This window comes from Streptopelia decaocto, assembly GCF_964273445.1.
Source record: "Streptopelia decaocto genome assembly, chromosome: 25".
Classification (NCBI taxonomy): domain Eukaryota; kingdom Metazoa; phylum Chordata; class Aves; order Columbiformes; family Columbidae; genus Streptopelia; species Streptopelia decaocto.
The window spans coordinates 818574-837286 of record NC_138680.1 but is presented as its reverse complement, the minus strand read 5'-3'; the positions used below and the strand labels follow the sequence as shown (position 1 = coordinate 837286).

Below are 18713 nucleotides of genomic sequence, written 5' to 3'. Positions count from 1 at the left end.
TAACGAGGTTTGCTAATTAACAGCCGCTCGCCCCGGGTGGGGGGCGCAAAGGGTGAGGGAAGCCCTGGGGTTGAAATGGAGGTGCTGGGGGGCTAGATGGGGGCGGGTTCTGTCACCTCCAGGTCACCGGGTTGGGGGGGTCCCTTGTCACCTGCTGGTTGTCACCCCGGGGGGGTTGTGGGGTGGGGGGGAGTGGGGCTTTGGGTGCTTTTGGGAGGGTGCCTTGGTTCTCCCTGACCTGGGGGGGCCTTGGAGAACGGGGGCTCCCTGTATAGAATGGGGGGGGGTTCCAGCACGGGGTGGGTCGGTCCCTGGGGGGGTCCCGGGTCCGTCCCTGGGGGATCCGCGGGTTCCCCTTTGCCCCCCCGTCGAGCCCGCGTAGCCAGCTGGCGCTGACGCCCCGCCCCTTTCGGCTTCCCGCTCCGCAATTGGCTGCCCGGGCAGGAAGTGAGTCAGGACGAGAGGCGTGGCAGGGCGTGCCGCCCAATGGGGCGCGTCACGGATGAAGCCAGTGGGCGGGGCGTTGCGGGGGGGCCGGGCCAACGGCGGGAGGGCGTGGAGCTCTCGGCCAATGACAGCGAGCGTGGGGCGTGGCTTCGGGCACAGCCCCCTAACGCCCGCCCTCCCGTGAGGGCGCTGGGCGGGGCCTCCCTCCTCCTTCCTCCAATAGGCAGCGGCGGCAGCGGGACACCGCCCAATGAGCGGCGGCGAGGGGCGTGGTCTGGTGGAACGGCCAGGCGAGGCGGACAGACGGCGCCACCGCCCCCCGCGCTCCGCTCGCCGCCGCCGCCGCTCCCGGCCCGGCGCTCCCAGCGGAGACATGGCGGCGTGCGGCGGGCTCAGCATCCAGCTGCTGCTGGAGGCGGCCGATTACCTGGAGCGGCGGGAGCGAGGTACCGCTGGCTCCCCCCCCTGCCCCGGCCCGGTGCCCCCTGAGGAGGGCCCGGTGTGACCGGCGGCCCCGGTTGTGTCTCCGCAGAAGCCGAGCACGGCTACGCCTCGCTGCTGCCCGGCGGGAAGGACGGGGAGGCCCTGCGGCGCCGAGCCAGGGCCAGGAGGAGCGGCGGCGGCAGCAGGTACCGGCGGGGGGACCCGCACCGGGAGCGGCCGCGGCCGGACGGACCCGCCGAGCTCTGCGGGAGGGGCTGACCCGGTGACCGGGCAGCTCCCGCTGTCACGGGCTGTGTGGCGGGATGGGGACCCTCCTGTCACCGGGGAACCGGGCTCGGTAAGGTGCCCCTGTCACCGGGCATGTAGCCGGGGACACCCTCCTGTCACCGGGTGACCGGGCAGCTCCCGCTGTCACGGGACATGTGGCCGAGGTGGGGACCCTCCTGTCACCGGGTCCCACTGTCTCGGGGCACCTGGCAGGGCTGGGGGACCCTCCTGTCACCGGTGCCCAGGTCCGGTAGGATCGTTGTCACCAGTGGCTGCTGGGGCTGGGGACACCGTCGTGTCTCCAGGTCCTGCTGTCACCGGGCTTGTGGCTGGGGGGACCGGTGACAGGGTCTGGGCGGATCCCGCTGTCACCAGGTGCTGGCTGGGCTGGGGGACCCTCCTGTCCCTCGGTGACCAAGCCCAGTAAGGTCCCACTGTCACGGAGCACCTGGCAGGGCTGGGGGGACCCTCCTGTCCCCAGGTGACCGGGTAGGTCTCACTGTCACCGTGTGTGTGTGCCCAGGCTGCGGGGACCCTCCTGTCCCCAGGTGACCGAGTAGGTCCCACTGTCACCGGGTGTGTGTGCCCAGGCTGCGGGGACCCTCCTGTCCCCGGATGACCGGGTCTGGTAGGATCCTGCTGTCACCAGGAGCTGTTGGGATTGGGGACACCCTCCTGTCCCCAGGGGACCCTCCTGTCCCTGGATGACCGGGCAGGTCCCTCTGTTGCAGAGCATGTGACAGGGCTGGGGACCCTCCTGTCCCCAGGGGACCTTCCTGTCCCCAGCTGACCGGGCAGGTCCCTCTGCCACAGGGCGTGTGACAAGGCTGGGGACCATCCTGTCCCTGGATGACCGAGAAGGTCCCTCTGTCAGGGTGTGTGTGGCTGGGGGGACCCTCCTGTCACCGGGACCTCATGTTTGTTAATGTGTCACCCCCGTGTCACACCGTCCCCTTCCCTCCCACCAAGGGCTCCCCGTTGTCACCCCCAATTCACGTCCCCCTCCCGGTGTTTCTCCGGCACCTCCCGGTGAGATACGAGGGAGAACCCGCCCGTTTGGGGCGAACCGGGGTGGGGACCGTGCGGGCGCCTGACGTGGCGGAATGTGGAACTTAGGCTTTTGATTTCAGCTTGTGCCGAGCTCAGGAAGTGAAACTGTCCCCGTCCGCCGGGATTCGCCCTAAAGAAAGCCAGACTTTGTTCAAGCAAGCGCAGGGAATCGCTTGGGTTTCGTTCAACCCTTCAATTAATCACCAAGTCCTGCTTTCCTTTGAAAAAACTCCTTTTGTCGTGTTCGGGAGCAGGTCCCACCAGGTTTGGGTTATTTCCTGGGCTGTGTTTAATTGCTCCTCGCAGGCCGGGGGATTATTCACCCAACGCCCCCGTGTCGCGTTTTATTTGCTCGCTCTCCCGTTCCGTATCGCCTGCGTCGCGGAGTAACCGCGTGGATTTTGCTCGTTCCGGTGGTTTATTCAGCCGCTTTAAGAGCGTTAAAACCCCTCGGGTGTCATCGAGCTCCTGAGTGTCACCCCCACGCCAGGACGTGTCCAGCACCCCCAAACAGCTTCGGGGGAAACACCGTTGTGTTCGTGCCGACGCGTCGCCGCTCTCCCCGGTTGTTTCCAGCTGTTTGCCCAGGGAGGAGCGGTGTCACCAGACGTGCCAGTGTCACAAACTCCCCAGCGTGCCGTGACCTTTGAGAGCTGCCGGCACAGCCCAAACCGCAGCCCTGTCCCCTCCCCGTGGGTTTCGGGGTGCGGGTGAAGCCTTGGGCGAATTCGCGGCTGTTTTTCACACACTCCGAGTTTCCTTTTAGGAAGATTTAGGGCTTGTTCTTCACCTCAGAACTGATCTGTGATATATTCAAACCACGCAGCTGCGGTGGGTCCATTCCCTTCTTTTTCGCTTAATTATCCTCCCCAAAATCCACCCAGAGGTTGTTCCTTGCCAACGTTAACGACGTTTCGCCTTTAATTAGCGCCAGCGGCTTCTCGAGGTGTGAAGGAAGGAGCGGGTGGGAAGCGGCTCTTCCCACGTGTCAATGCAGCGATTTGGGGTTTCGAGGGGGAGAAAATAAGCAGCGGTTTGTGTTTCCTGCCTCTTCTTGCTTTGCCGAAACCAGGAGCTTCCAGGGAATTTGTGAACGGATTTAACGCCCGCTGGGACTTCACATCGTGTTCGTTCGGGACGCACATTCTCCCATTGCCTTCCTTGTGCGAGAAATCTCCAAAAAGCTGCTTTACAAACCAAACCCCATGTGCCCCAAGGCACCAAAACCCACGTTCCGTCCGACAAGGGCTGGTTGCCGGTTGCACCGATACAGCCGCTTAATCCTAGTCCTAGTTCTAAAACTTCAGCCTCTCTGCTTAAAAAATGCCATCTTTTGGGTTTACCGACCCTTTTATTGCCGTTTTTCTCCTGTTTTCTCCATTGCACCGTGCTGTCTGTGTCCTTTGGCTGTTTCATTGTCCCCACTTCACCAAGCGACGCCGTATTTGCCGTTTTTCCACGTTTTCCCTAAATTAATCCCGATCGCGGAGTCAAACGAAGGAGTCACTAATTGGGTCTTTCTCTTTCAGGTCGACGCACAACGAGATGGAGAAAAACAGGTGAGCGCTGGAGGTTTGTGTCAATCGGATGGGGAGCGGGGGGGACAACGGGACAAAGTGACGCCACAAGGGCCCTGACGTCGGCAGGATTTGCTGTCGGAGCAGCTACAGGATAAAGAGGTGGGAATTCAATTTATCGGTCGGTTTGTATCTTGAGGCTGAACTGAGCCCGGTTTCCTGGCTTAGAACAGCCCAGGGATTTTTATTCCTCGTGTGAAAAGACCCAGAAAATGAGAATTTGGTGACTTCAGGCTCGCCCGGGGTCCCTCTCGCCGCCTTCAACCCGAGTGGTGTCGCAATCCCGTCGCTAACGTTGCACAAGCCGTAAATGCTCCGTCTTTTCCGCCCCTTCAAGCGAGTAACAAACCCTCCGCGCGATGCTCGCTCATCCCTTCTCACTTATTACCACAAACCTGTGGGATTTGGGGGGGGTTTTAAGCGTGGCAGCGCTTTCAGGGGGGCAGAAACGCGCTTTGGCGGTCGGGGTTGGAAGCGGAAACCCCGGTTGGCTCCGGCGTTGTGAAACGCGGGCGCTTTTCGGCGCTGGCCGAGCGGGTTGTTGCTGCTCCTGCGCAACCTCTGCTGGGCAGGGCCGGCTGGTTTGTTTCCACTCCTTGTTTTTCGGGTGCGAACGGGGTGTTTTGCTTTAGCAGCAGCTGAAAAGGTTGATTTTGCTGCCGCGGGGCCAGCTCCTCATCCTTGTCTGTGCCCACAAAATGCCCACGTGTTCCATCCACGTTGTAATTCCAAAGGGATTTGTGTGGGCAAACACCCGTTTCCTCCCCGTGTGCCCCAAACGGGCACTTGCAAAACCCCCATTTCCATCTGTCGGTGTCCATCGCGTGTTTCTAAGGTGGGTGTTGCAACCGCTGCCTGAGAACGTGCCCTGAAACTTGAGGTTGGGGCGTCTTGTCATGATGGGACCCCAAAATCAGTTTTAGGCAGACAACCAAGGTTCAAACCAGACTTATTCTGGCCAGGAAAGTCCAGCAAAACAACCAATTAGAAATGGGGTTTATACAATCAGTTATACAAACACCCCCACACGGCGATGAGACAGTCCCAGTACCACGAGGGTCTCCTGGTTGTATTTTGGCCCGCGGCTCCAAGACGACCACACAAAGGGGACATCGGTGGGAACCCCGTTTTTATAGTCTTGTCAGATCTGGCTGTGGGCATTCAGAAGCTTCTCGGCTGCTCTGCACCCCCGCTCTGGCTATGGGCACCCCAAAACGTCTTGGCACCCCCCACTCTGGCTATGGGTGCCCCAAAACGTCTTGGCACCCCCCACTCTGGCTATGGGTGCCCCAAAACATCTTGGCACCCCCCACTCTGGCTATGGGTGCCCCAAAACTTCCCGACCAAGGGAGGACCCCGAGGAGACGGAGTGTCCTGGGCAGCGGTTTGTGAGCGATAGAACCCGAACTGACGCATTAATGCTGAGAAAATCGGGGTGTGCCGCAAGTTCCCAGCGCCAAGCAGCCGGCGCTGCGTCCCTTTGGGTCCCTGCTGCTGTTCCAACCACGGCGATGGAGCCAAACCGGCCCATTCCACTGGGTTGCCGGCTCCACAGCTTCTGTCCCGGTGCTACCAAAGCGACGCGGTGACCAAGCAGCGTCCCCGCAGCGACGCTTTTTGGGAGGAGAAAGCCCAAAAGCAGGTTTGCTCGCCCAAAAAGCCGCGCTCGGCGGCAGCTCCTCACCAGCAAACACCCCAAAAGGCGCCGTGGTTTGTCGGTGGCATCGGCCGGAGCTGCGGTTGTTTTTTGGGGGTGTCCCATTGTCCGGCTGTGGTTTCCCAGTGTTTTCTATCATGTTCATCAGTCAAGAGCAGTTCGATCTATTGACACCCAGACCTGATGGTCTAAGGTGAGCTCTGAAACCTTTGGAAAGTTGACAACTCCACATGTGTTGCCTTATATTATTATATATTATTATATGTTTCTACTACATCTGATCCAGAATTACCTCCAATTCTTTCCTACAGGTGCTTACTTACTTGGTTTTATATTCATTCATGTATTTCATTCTTTTACATCACACATTCAGAATCACGAACCACAGTTCCTAGATAATGTGTGTTAAAGTAATGGCACGTTTTAGTTTCAAGTTGTAGGCGTTGGGGTTGTGTGTGTGTTTGTGCACCCGGGATGTGTATTTGAGTTGTCACAGGGATGGTTCTGTGTTGTATTTCTCCTCCGTGTTGCCGGGGGTGGATGCGGTGAACCCCGCGTTGTGTTTGCAGGCGCGCGCACCTGCGGCTGTGCCTGGAGAAGCTCAAGGGGCTGGTGCCGCCGGGCGCTGACGCCGGGAGACACACCACGCTGAGCCTGCTGACCCGCGCACAGTCCCACATCAAGGTGAGCGGCACGGGGCGTGGATCCTGGCGATGCGTTACGGATCAGGCTGGGATGGGGCACGGACGCGTTTTGCACAGAAACCCAGAGTGTCAGGGGTTGAAGGGCCCTGGAAAGCTCATCCAGTGCAATCCCCCCATGGAGCAGGAACACCCAGATGAGGTTACACAGGAAGGTGTCCAGGCGGGTTGGAATGTCTGCACAGAAGGAGACTCCACAACCCCCTGGGCAGCCTGGGCCAGGCTCTGCCACCCTCACCCCGAACAAGTTTCTTCTCATATTTAAGTGGAACCTCCTGTGTTCCAGTTTGAACCCATTGCCCCTTGTCCTGTCACTGGTTGTCACCGAGAAGAGCCTGGCTCCATCCTCCTGACACTCCCCCTTTAGATATCTGTAAACATGAATGAGTCCCCCCTCAGTCTCCTCTTGTCCAGCTCCAGAGCCCCAGCTCCCTCAGCCTTTCCTCACCCGGGAGATGCTCCACTCCCTTCAGCATCTTTGTTGCCCTGCGCTGGACTCTCTGCAGCAGTTCCCTGTCCTGCTGGAACTGAGGGGCCACAACTGGACACAAGATTCCAGGTGTGGTCTCCCCAGGGCAGAGCAGAGGGGCAGGAGAACCTCTCTGACCTACTGACCACCCCCCTGTCCCTCTCTGTCCTTTCCACTTGGACTCAACAGGTTTCTCCTCACTGGGTGTGATTAGAGCTTTATGAGCTGAGGGGTAACCGGGGCAGCGCTGGCGTCGGCCTGTGCTCAACTCCCTGGTTATCAAAGACTCTGAAAATGTATAAATAGGATGGGACAAGCTCCAGCGCAGCTGCACGGAGAAGCTGGAGCGAGTTGAGAGAAGGGAACGGAGCTGGTGAGGGGCTGGAGCACAAGTGTGATGGGAGCGGCTGAGGGACCTGGGGGTTCAGCTGGAGAACAGGAGCTGAGGGGAGACCTTCTGATCTCTGAACTGCCTGAAAGGAGCTTGGAGCCAGGGGGGTCGGGCTCTGCTCCCCAGGAACAAGCGCCAGGAGCAGAGGAAACGGCCTCAAGTTGCGCCAGGGGAGGTTGAGGTTGGATGTGGGGAACAATTTCTTCCCCAAAGGGCTGTGGGGCATTGGAACAGGCTGCCCAGGGCAGTGCTGGAGTCACCATCCCTGGAGGGTTGGACAGACGGACATGAGGTTCTCAGGACATGGGGCAGTGCTGGGGGTGGGTTAGGGATGGACTTGATGAGCTCGAGGGGCTTTTCCAACCAGAACGATTCACAGATTCTCAGACACGCTGAGCAGAGCCCTGTGCTGGAGCTGGAGCAGGAGCCCTCGGCAGCCGCTGGTGGTCGCGCTTTGGTACCTCAAGCAGCAAAGGTGACGTTTCACTTGGAGCTGGGGGCTCAGCCTCTTCTCTCCCTCCCCCTGCAGAAGCTCGAGGACTACGACCGGCGAGCCGTGCACCAGATCGAGCAGCTGCAGCGGGAGCAGCGGCACCTGAAGCGGCAGCTGGAGAAGCTGGGGGTGGAGCGGACGCGCACGGACAGCGTGGGCTCGGCCGTGTCCTCGGAGCGCTCCGACTCGGACCGCGGTGAGTGCCGGGCCCGGCGCCGTCCTGCCGCGGCGTGACCCCAGCGTTCTAGAACCACCTGAAGGGCAGTTCTAGCCAGGGGGGGATTGGGCTCTTCTCCCAGGCATCAGCAATAGGACAAGGGGCCATGGGCTTCAACTCTGCCAGGGGAAATTGAGGCTGGAGATTAGAAAGCAATTCTGTGCAGAGAGAGTGGTCAGGATTGGAATGGCTGCCCAGGGAGGTGCTGGACTCACCGTCCCTGGAGGTTTTTAAACTTAGATTGGACATGGCACTTAGTGCCATGATCTAGTCAATGGACTGGAGTTGGACCAAGGGTTGGACTCGATGATCTCTGAGGGCTTTTCCAACCCAGTCCATTCTGTGATCTGTGATTCTGTTCCTCTCGCAGAAGAGATCGACGTGGACGTGGAGAGCACGGACGACCTCCCCGCCGACCTCGACTGGAGCAGCAGCAGCCCCAGCGACTCGGACGAGCGGGGCAGCCTGCAGAGCGTCTGCAGCGACGAGGGCTATTCCAGCGCCGGCCTCAAGCGCTTGAAGCTGCAGAGCAGCCACAAAGCGGCTCCCGGGCTATAAGAAGCGGCTCCCGGAGCTGCTCCACCCGTCGCTGTTTCCCCTCTGGATCTCCTTAGGTAGCACACCCGACCGCCCCGCCGCTCTGCGCCTCCAACGTCCCCGCGTCCCGCAGACCGACGCAAAGCTGAGCTTTGCCCAAGTCCTAAACCGCGCGGGGCTGCGGGCGATGCTGCTCCCGCCGGCTTCTCGTCCCGTCCCAACTCCCTCTGCACACCGAACATTCCAAGCGCGCTCCGTGCGCCCGAGGACGTCACGGCGGTGACGGTGACCTCCACGCGCCGCTGTCCCGCGTCCCCGATCCGCTCCACGTCCGCCCAGCGACCTCACGTACCCGCGGATCAGCGGCGAGGTGCCGATGCCGCGTTTTGGGTGAGGATCCGGGGACGGAGCTGCACTCAGGTGGTTTGGAGCGCGGGGACGAGTCGGCGTCGGCACACGGAGCGTTTTGGCCGCGTCACGTCCCGCGGGGGCGCAGGAATCGTACCGGGGCGCCCCAAACCCGCTGCCGTCCCCACGCCGTCCCGGCTCTGCGCGTCGCACTCGCTCCACCATCCCCTTCTCCTCTTGTCTCGGGGACAACTTAATTCTACCTCGGAGAGACGAACCAAGACGATCTCCAGCCCTTTAGCACAAAAACCAAGACGATGCCTCAGCCGTTGGCCAGAAGCGACGCCGGGTCCCGCTCCAGCCACCGCTCAGCAATAACCGGGGGGTCCTACGGGTCCCCAAACGCTTCCCCGGCCGCGGGAGGAGCTTTCGGGGCACCGAATGGGCTCCCTGAGGATTTTGGTCACTGCCAAACACGCCAAGAAAAGGGGCAGAGCCCCCAGCGCCCGTAGCGGGGGGTCCGGCCCGAGAGCCCAGGGAATGTACAGAGACGCCAGCTAGAAATCCTATTTATTCCTTTTTCTACCCGACGACTTTCTGCCTTTTCTAGACGTTTGCAGACTTGGATAAGTCGACGTTGCGCTAACAGACGGTTCTTTGCCTGTCGAGCTCCAAGGGCTTTTCCATCCCATGGGGGGAACAAACCCGCACCCGGTACAAACCCCCCGAACACGAACTCAGCACCCCCGGCTCCCAAAAATGGGGGGAAAAAAGGCAAAAAGATGAAAAGCACAGAGACAAAACTGCAGAATATCGGCATTTGGAGGCCCGGAAGCGGGGAGGTCGGGGAAGCTCCGGCGGGAGGGAAACGCGCGGGCGTGGGGGTTTGTGTGGGTTGGACAGACCCCAATCTTGAGGTTTCCACTCATTTTCGGTGCTGTGCCTGTTTGAGTGGCGGCTGTTGGTGAAACGCCACGCGGGGGGGGGCTTGATTGGTTTTCCCCCCTTTTTTCCCCCCCTTTTTTCCCCCCTTTTTTCCCCCCCTTTATTCCCCCCCTTTCCCCCCTTTCCCCCCCTTTTCCCCCTTTCCCTCCCCTTTCCTCCCCTTTTCCCCCTTCCCCCCCTTCCCCCCCTTCTCCCCCTCCCCCCACCACCCCCTTCCCCCCCTTCCCCCCCTCCCCCTTCCCCCTTCCCCCCCCCTTTCCTGCCTTTCCCCCCTCTTCCCCCCCTTTTTTCTCCCCCCCCTTTTTTCTCCCCCCCCTTTTTTCTCCCCCCCTTTTTTCTTCCCCCCCCTTTTTTCTTCCCCCCCCTTTTTTCTTCCCCCCCCCTTTTTTCTTCCCCCCCCCTTTTTTCTTCCCCCCCCTTTTTTCTTCCCCCCCCTTTTTTCTCCCCCCCCTTTTTTCTCCCCCCCCTTTTTCTTCCCCCCCTTTTTCTTCCCCCCTTTTTTCTCCCCCCCTTTTTTTCTTCCCCCCCCTTTTTTCTTCCCCCCCCTTTTTCTTCCCCCCCCTTTTTCTTCCCCCCCCTTTTTCTTCCCCCCCCTTTTTCTTCCCCCCCCTTTTTCTTCCCCCCCCTTTTTCTTCCCCCCCCTTTTTCTTCCCCCCCCTTTTTCTTCCCCCCCTTTTTCTTCCCCCCCTTTTTCTTCCCCCCCCTTTTTCTTCCCCCCCCTTTTTTCTTCCCCCCCCTTTTTTCTTCCCCCCCCCCTTTTTTCTTCCCCCCCCTTTTTTCTCCCCCCCCTTTTTCCCCCCCCCCCTTTTTTCTTCCCCCCCCCCTTTTTTCTTCCTCCCCCTTTCCTTCCCCCATCTTTCCTTCCCCCATTTCCCCCCCCATTCCCCCCCGCCCCCCCACCAGCAGCACACCCCCCATCCCCAACCCCCAGGACCCCCCAGACCCGCGTCCCGGCCCCTGGGGCCCCACAGCCCCCCGACCCACCAGCATCCCCATTACCAACCCGCACAGAGGACCCTTTTGCCGCCCCCCGGGGGCTCCAGGAGCCGCAGCCGCCTCCCCCCCCGCCAAAACCCCCTTTTTGGGTTGGTTTTATCATTTTCTGTTCACATCCCGAGCCGGGTTGGTTGGGGTTTATTTTTCTTACATTTTATTTGTGCTTTTCCATCGTTTTCCCCACTCGTTTCTTCTCCATCACCCACGCGGCTCCGGGTTCGTGTTGGTTTATCTGGGACCCCGTTGTTGGCACCGGGACCCCCCCCGTCCCCCTCCCATGGTGCTTTTTTTCGGACGCGTTTTTTAGGAACTCCGTGTTTTAGACCTTTTTGCCGTGTTTTTGGATATTTCTGGATTGTTCCACTGTTAGAAATAAATTATTTCATTACGAAAGAGACGCGTGTGCTGGGGGGCCCGGGGACGTGCGGGCTGGGAGGGACTGGGAGCTGCTGGGTGCAAACTGGGAGCTCAGTGCTGCATACTGGGAGTAACTGGATGTGACTGGGAGTGTACTGGGTGCCTACAGGGAGCTTCTCTGGGTGTACTGGGAGCTTCTGGGTGCAAACTGGGAGCTCACTGCTGCTTACTGGGAGTGACTGGGAGCTTGCCAGTGCATACTGGGAGCTCCTCTGTGTGTACTGGGAGCTCACTGCTGCCTACTGGGAATGACTGGATGTGACTGGGAGCTTCTGGGTGCTTACAAGAGGGTCCTGTGTGGCTACTGGGAGCAACTGGGAGCTCCTGGGTGCGTACTGGGAGCTGCTGCTGCTGCCTACTGGGACAAACTGGGAGCTACTGGGAGGGACTGGGAGCTCCTGGATGCAAACTGGGAGCTGCTGCTGCCTACTGGGAGTAACTGGGAGTGACTGGATGTGACTGGGAGCTCCTGGGTGCATACTGGGAAGTCACTGCTGCCTACTGGGACATCACTGCTGCTTACTGGGAGCTCCTGGGTGTGTACTGGGAGCGACTGGGAGCTTGCCAGTGCATACTGGGAGCTCCTCTTTGTGTACTGGGAGCTCACTGCTGCCTACTGGGAGTGACTGGATGTGACTGGGACTATACTGGGTGCCTACAGGGAGCTTCTCTGTGTGTACTGGGAGCTGCTGCTGCTGCCTACTGGGAGTAACTGGGGGCTACTGGGAGCGACTGGGAGCTCCTGGGTGCAAACTGGGAGCTGCTGGGTGCAAACTGGGAGCTGCTGGGTGCATACTGGGAGGTCACTGCTGCCTACTGGGAGCTCCTGGGTGTGTACTGGGAGCAACTGGGAGCTTGCTGGTGCATACTGGGAGTTCCTCTGTGTGTACTGGGAGCTCACTGCTGCCTACTGGGAATGACTGGATGTGACTGGGAGCTTCTGGGTGCTTACAAGGGGGTCCTGTGTGCATACTGGGAGCTCCCCAATATGTAATGGGAGCTGCTGCTGCTGCCTACTGGGACAAACTGGGAGTGAATGGATGTGACTGGGAGCTCCTGGGTGCAAACTGGGAGCTCAGTGCTGCCTACTGGGAGAAACTGGGAGCTACTGGGAGGGACTGGGAGCTGCTGGGTGCAAACTGGGAGCTGCTGGGTGCATACTGGGAGGTCACTACTGCTTACTGGGAGCTCCTGGGTGTGTACTGGGAGCGACTGGGAGCTTGCTGGTGCATACTGGGAGCTCCTCTGTGTGTACTGGGAGCTCATTGCTGCCTACTGGGAGTGACTGGATGTGACTGGGACTATACTGGGTGCCTACAGGGAGCTTCTCTGTGTGTACTGGGAGCTGCTGCTGCTGCCTACTGGGAGTAACTGGGGGCTACTGGGAGCGACTGGGAGCTCCTGTGTGCAAACTGGGAGCTGCTGGGTGCATACTGGGAGGTCACTGCTGCCTACTGGGAGTGACTGGATATGACTGGGAGCTTCTGGGTGGTTACAAGGGGGTCCTGTGTGCATACTGGAAGAGACTGGGAGCTCCCCAGTATGTAATGGGAGCTGCTGCTGCTGCCTACTGGGACAAACTGGGAGTGAATGGATGTGACTGGGAGCTCGTGGGTGCAAACTGGGAGCTCAGTGCTGCCTACTGGGAGAAACTGGGAGCTACTGGGAGGGACTGGGTGCATACTGGGAGGTCACTACTGCTTACTGGGAGCTCCTGGGTGTGTACTGGGAGCGACTGGGAGCTTGCTGGTGCATACTGGGAGCTCCTCTGTGTGTACTGGGAGCTCATTGCTGCCTACTGGGAGTGACTGGATGTGACTGGGACTATACTGGGTGCCTACAGGGAGCTTCTCTGTGTGTACTGGGAGCTGCTGCTGCTGCCTACTGGGACAAACTGGGAGTGAATGGATGTGACTGGGAGCTCCTGGGTGCAAACTAGGAGCTCAGTGCTGCCTACTGGGAGAAACTGGGAGCTACTGGAAGGGACTGGGAGCTGCTGGGTGCAAACTGGGAGCTCCTGGGTGCATACTGGGAGCTTAATGCTGCCTACTGGAAGCTCCTGGGTGTGTACTGGGAGCTTGCCAGTGCATACTGGGAGCTCCTCTGTGCGTACTGGGAGCTCACTGCTGCCTACTGGGAGTAACTGGATGTGACTGGGAGTGTACTGGGTGCCTACAGGGAGCTTCTCTGTGTGTACTGGGAGCTGCTGCTGCTCCCTACTGGGAGTAACTGGGGGCTACTGGGAGCGACTGGGAGCTGCTGGGTGCATACTGGGAGGTCACTGCTGCCTACTGGGGGTGACTGGGATCTACTGGGTGCAAACTGGGAGCTGCTGCTGCCTGCGGTGGATAGAGCAGCACCCAGGAGGGGGCAGGTAATTAATGAATCAGGTAATTAAGCCCCAGGTAACGAAGCTCCACCAGCAGCAGGGACCGGGCAGGTGACACCAGCCCCACTCGTCCCCAACACCCCTGGGGTCCCCCCTGGGTCACAGGCAATGGGGTCACCAATGGGGTGACAGCAGCTGCTGCCACAATTGTCACCATCAGCGCAGCTGACACTGTGGCCCGCTGGGATGTCCCCTAGTGTGGGACACATGGGGTGGCACAGGGGGTGACAGAAGGACCTGGGACATATAGGGTGACATGTGGGGTGGCTTTGAGGACACAGGAGGTGGCACCTGGGGTGGCACATGAAGGCAAGGAGGTGGCAGAAGGACCTGGGACATCTCAAGTGGCTTTGGGGACACAGGAGGAGGCAGAAGGAGCTGGGACACATGAGGTGGCACATGGGGTAGATTTGGGGACACAGGAGGTGACAGAAGGATCTGAGACACCCTGGGTGGCACATGGGGTGGCTTTGGGGGTGCTAGAGGTGATAGAAGGACCTGGGACACCCCAGGTGACACATGGGGTGGCTTTGGGGACACAGGACGTGGCAGAATCACAAGGGGGCACATGAGGTGGCACCTGGGGTGGCACATGAAGGCACAGCAGGTGGCAGAAGGACTTGGGACACCCCAAGTGGCTTTGGGGACACAGGAGGAGGCAGAAGGAGCTGGGACACATGAGGTGGCACATGGGGTGGATTTGGGGACACAAGGTAGTGACAGAAGGGGCTGGGACACACAGGGTGGCTTTGGGGACACTGGAGGTGGCAAAAGGAGCTGGGACACGTGAGGTGGCATGTGGGGGTACAGGAGGTGGCAGAAGGACCTGGGATACACCAGGTGGCACAAGGGCTGGCTTTGGGGACATGAGGTGGCAGAAGGAGCCGGGACACCCCAGATGGGTTTGGGGCTGCTGGAGTCGATGAAAGGACCTGGGACACACAGGGTGGCACACGGAATGACCTTGGGGACACAGGCGGTGGCAGCGGGACCCGTTCCAGGCACAACGCGTCTTTATTCCCGCGGTGTCCCCGTGTCCCTAGAGGAACTTGTAGGGGACGCGCGCGGGCAGCGTCTGCAGCTCCAGGCGCACGGGGCACTTGTAGAAGTGGCCCAGGAGGGTCTCGCAGTAGCCCATCAAGAAGTAGAGCTTGGGGGGCGGCAGCGTCCGCGCCAGCGCCGCGCTCAGCACCAGCAGGTTCCCGCGGCGCCGCAGCACCGGCGCGTCCGCCAGCGCCCCGGGGAACGTCCCACGCAGGAAGCGCCGCAGGAAGGCGTCCTCCAGCGCCCGCTCCGCCGCGCCCGCCTCGCCGCACAGGTTCCCTGGGGGACACGGGGACACGGCGATGGGGGGACGGGGAGGCCGCCCCACACGGCCCCGGCCACCGTGTCACTGTGCCCCACGGTGACCGTGTGGGCCCAGTGCTCACATGTCCCATGTGTCCCCGTCCCCACCGTGCCCCATCCCCACACTGCCCTCGTGACCCATCTGTCCCTGTCCCCACTGTGTGACCCTGTGCACAGGATGCCCCAGTGTCCCATATGCTCCTGTCCACACTGTGTCCCTGTGTCCCACAGTGACCGTGTGTCCCATCCCCAGGATGCCCCAGTGTCCCTCATGTCCCTGTCCCCAGTGCTCACATGTCCCATATGTCCCTGTCCCCACCATGTCCCTGTGCCCCATGGTGACAATGTGTCCCAGCCCTGGGATGCCCCGGTGCCCCTCATGTCCCTGTCTCCATGTCCCTGTGTCCATGTGCCCCATGGTGACCGTGTGTCCCATCCCCAGGATGCCCCAGTGTCCCTCATGTCCCTGTCCCCAGTGCTCACATGTCCCATATGTTCCTGTCCCCACCATGTCCCTGTGCCCCATGGTGACAATGTGTCCAACCCTGGGATACCCCGGTGTCCCTCATGTCCCTGTCCCCACCATGTCCCTGTGCCCCATGGTGACAATGTGTCCCATCCCCAGGATGCCCCAGTGTCCCTCATGTCCCTGTCCCCACCATGTCCCTGTGTCCATGTGCCCCACGGTGACAATATGTCCCATCCCCAGGATGCCCCAGTGTCCCTCATGTCCCTGTCCCCACCATGTCCCTGTGTCCATGTGCCCCATGGTGACCGTGTGTCCCATCCCCAGGATGCCCCAGTGTCCCTCATGTCCCTGTCCCCAGTGCTCACATGTCCCACATGTCCCCACCCCCACCATGTCCCTGTGTCCATGTGCCCCACAGTGACAACGTGTCCCATCGCCAGGATGTCCCAGTGTTCCACATGTCCCTGTCCCCACCGTGTCCCTGTGGTAACCATGTGGCCCATCCCCAGGATGCCCCCATGTCCCACGTGCTCCTGCCCACGCGGTACCCATGCCCCCCCACCACTGTCCCCACAATGTCCACATTCCCTGTGTCCCCATGCCACCCACGCCCACGTGTCCTGTCCCCACGTGCCACACACATCCCTGTCCCCACAACCCCCTACAGCCCATCCCCACGACACCCTTGTCCCCCATGTCCCCATCCCCACGATATCCCCATGTCCCACACATCCCCACCACAGTGTCACTGTCCCCAGGTCCCTGGTGACCCACCGGTGTGCAGGGACAGCCACCCCTTGCGGTGGCCGATGTAGTGCGGGGCGTGCGCCTCCTCGTACGTCACCGGCTTGTCCCCTTTGCCCACGCGCACCCGCGCCGCCCGCGTCTGCGGGGACAGGGGGTCAGAGGGGGGGGACACCTGGGGGGTGACAGCTGGGAGAGGGGTGGGGACAACCAGGAGCGGATGGTGACACCCCCAGGACTCACCTTGAGGCAGGCGGGGGTGGTGTGGAGGAGCCGGGTGCCATCGGGGACACGGCGGATGAGGGACACTGCCTGGTGAGGGGACAGGGTGAGGGACAGCGGGCCCTGGTGTCCCCAACACCCAGTGTCCCCCAGCCCTGGAGCCCCCCTGCCCTGTGCCCCCCTGTTCCTGTCCCCAGAGCGGAACCACCACCCCACAGGGTGTCCCTGTCCCCTCCTGCGACCAGTGACCCCCATGCCTGGTGTCCCCTGTACCCAGTGTCCCCAGTGTCTCCCAGACCCACTGTCTCCTACACTCAGTGTCCCCCACACCCACTGTCCCCTATATTCAGTGTCCCTGGTGTCCCCCATACCCCGTGATTCCTATATCCTGTATCCCAAATGTCCCCTCTCTCAGTGTCCCCTGTCCCCATTGTCACCAGTACCTGCTGTCCCCTATTCCCAGTGTCCCCAGACCCCCCCCAATGCCCACATCACCCCCCAGCCCAGAGCCCCTGGTGCCCCCATAACCAGTGTCCCCCATCTCCAGTGTCCCCCTGTCCCCCATCCCTGGTGTCCCAGAGCCCCCCCAGGCCCACACCCCCTCCAGGCATGAGCCCCCCATACCTGGTGTCCCCTATACCCAGTGCCCCTTACACTTGGTGTCCCCAGAGTCCCCCCATGACCAGTATCCCCTATACTCAGTGTCCCCCACACCTGGTGTCCCCTATTCCCAGCGTCCCCAGACCCCCCATGCCCACATCTCCCCCCAGGAGCCCCCTGTCCCTGGTGTCCCCTATATCCAGTGTCCCTGGTGTCCCCAGAGCCCCCCATAACCAGTGTCCCACATACCCAGTGTCTCCCATGTCCCCTATATTCAGTGTCCCCATGTACCCCATACCCAGTGTCCCCCATACCTGGTGTCCCCCATGTCCCCTCTATTCAGGGTCTCTGGTGTCCCCATGTACCCCATACCCAGTGTCCTCTATACCCAGTGTCCCACACACCAGGTGTCCCCCATACCCCATGTCCCCTATAGCCGGTGTCCCCAGTGTTCCCCATACCCGGTGTCCCCCATGACCCCCATACCCGGTGTCCCCCACACCCAGTGTCCCCCACACCCGGTGTCCCCAGATCCGCCCCCCAGCCCACAACCCCCCAGGCCTGGAGCCCCCCGGTGTCCCCACCCCCAGTGTCCCCCCTGTCCCAGTGTCCCCCTGTCCCCACGCTCAGTGTCCCCTTGTCCCCTCTCCTGTCCCGTCCCTCACCCGCAGCGCGCGGGCAGCCGCGGGCGCCGCCATCTTGGCACGGGACGGCGGGCGGGGCAGCGCCCCCTGGCGGCTGGAGGGCGCGCCGGAGGAACGGGGGGCGGGGTACTGGGGTAATGGGGGACACTGGCAGCACTGGGATAATGGGGTTACTGGGGGTACTGCGGTAATGAGGATTAATGGGAGTACTGGGGTAATGGGGTAATGATGGTTAATGGGGGTACTGGGGTAATGGGGGATACTGGGAGCACTGGGGGGTAATGTGGGTAGTGGGGGTAATGGGGGACACTGGGAGCACTGGGGTAATGGGGGTACTGGAGTAATGTAGGTAATGGGGTATTGGGGTAATGAGGATTAATGGGGGTAATGGGGGACACTGGGAGCACTGGGGGTACTGGGGGCACTGCAGTAATGTGGGTAATGGGGGTATTGGGGTAATAAGGGTTAATGGGGGTACTGGGGTAATGGGGAACACTGGGAGCACTGGGGGTACTGGGAGCACTGGGGTAATGTGGGTAATGGGGGTCTTGGGGTAATAAGGGTTAATGGGGGTACTGGGGTAATGGGGGATACTGGGAGCACTGGGCGGGTAGTGGGGGACACTGGGAGCACTGGGGGTACTGGGAGCACTGGGGTAATGAGGGTTAACGGGGGTGTTGGGTTAATGGGGGATACTGGCAGCACTGGGGGTACCGGGAGTAGTGGGGGTAATGGGGGACACTGGGAGCACTGGAGGTTAATGGGAGTACTGGGCAAACTGGGGGTACTGGTGTTAGTGTGTTCCCGCTGACTCCCTCATGTCCCCGTGGCCCCGCGTCCCGCGTGTCGCAGCGCGTGTGCGGGCGGCGCCGCTGGGGGGCGCTGCGCAGGGGGCTGCTCGTCCCGCTCTGGGGCGCCCCCGGGTGGCGCGGGGGCGGCACCACGACCCCACCCCCCCCGGGCTGCTGCCCCCCCCGCCCTGAGCACCCGCAGAGCCCCTCCCGCCCCTCCCCCCTCCCAGGGGACCCAGGCGTCCGGGCCGCGCCCGCGTACGAGGGCTCTCGAGTGGGGGTGGGGCCGCGGCGGTTCAGAGCCTTGACGGGAATGGGGGGAGGGGGGCGCACCCATGGGTGCGGGGGGGGGGGGGCGGGCAGGGCACATTGGGGGTGGGGGATGGGGGGGGACAGGGGCACATGGGGATGGGGGGATATGGGGGTACAGGGAGACATGGGTGTAGATGGCACATGGGGGGACATGGGAATATGGGGGGACATGGGGATGGGGGGGGAGACATGAGGGGCATGTGGGGCATGGGGGGATGGGGACATGGGGGTACAGGGGG

At 61.5% G+C, this 18713-nt stretch overlaps 2 protein-coding genes across 2 annotated transcripts; one reads left to right on the top strand and one right to left on the bottom strand.

The window, feature by feature from the left end:
- The first annotated feature begins 742 nt into the window (after positions 1 to 742).
- MXD1 (MAX dimerization protein 1) lies at positions 743 to 9667 on the top strand. The gene is made up of 6 exons (XM_082072824.1): positions 743 to 893; positions 980 to 1076; positions 3738 to 3767; positions 6012 to 6126; positions 7533 to 7692; positions 8084 to 9667. Exons 1-6 carry the CDS (start codon positions 821 to 823, stop codon positions 8269 to 8271), a joined length of 663 nt encoding a protein of 220 aa, XP_081928950.1. The 5' UTR covers positions 743 to 820; the 3' UTR covers positions 8272 to 9667.
- Positions 9668 to 14325: 4658 nt separating this feature from the next.
- On the bottom strand, positions 14326 to 17475 carry MRPS24 (mitochondrial ribosomal protein S24). Its single transcript, XM_082072826.1, has 4 exons — positions 17393 to 17475; positions 16149 to 16217; positions 15936 to 16047; positions 14326 to 14668 (listed from the first exon to the last, which is right to left on the bottom strand). Exons 1-4 carry the CDS (start codon positions 17423 to 17425, stop codon positions 14385 to 14387), a joined length of 498 nt encoding a protein of 165 aa, XP_081928952.1. The 5' UTR covers positions 17426 to 17475; the 3' UTR covers positions 14326 to 14384.
- Positions 17476 to 18713: the final 1238 nt, after the last annotated feature.

Excerpts from the sequence above, each read along its gene's own strand:
- MXD1 (XM_082072824.1), top strand. The coding sequence starts at position 821 with ATGGCGGCGTGCGGCGGGCTCAGCATCCAGCTGCTGCTGGAGGCGGCC. Across the intron at positions 3,768-6,011 it reads AACGAGATGGAGAAAAACAG|GCGCGCGCACCTGCGGCTGT; the intron begins GTGAGCGCTGGA and ends TTGTGTTTGCAG. Across the intron at positions 6,127-7,532 it reads GCGCACAGTCCCACATCAAG|AAGCTCGAGGACTACGACCG; the intron begins GTGAGCGGCACG and ends CTCCCCCTGCAG.
- MRPS24 (XM_082072826.1), bottom strand. The coding sequence starts at position 17,425 with ATGGCGGCGCCCGCGGCTGCCCGCGCGCTGCGG. Across the intron at positions 16,048-16,148 it reads CCACCCCCGCCTGCCTCAAG|ACGCGGGCGGCGCGGGTGCG; the intron begins GTGAGTCCTGGG and ends CTGTCCCCGCAG. Across the intron at positions 14,669-15,935 it reads GTGGCTGTCCCTGCACACCG|GGAACCTGTGCGGCGAGGCG; the intron begins GTGGGTCACCAG and ends CGTGTCCCCCAG.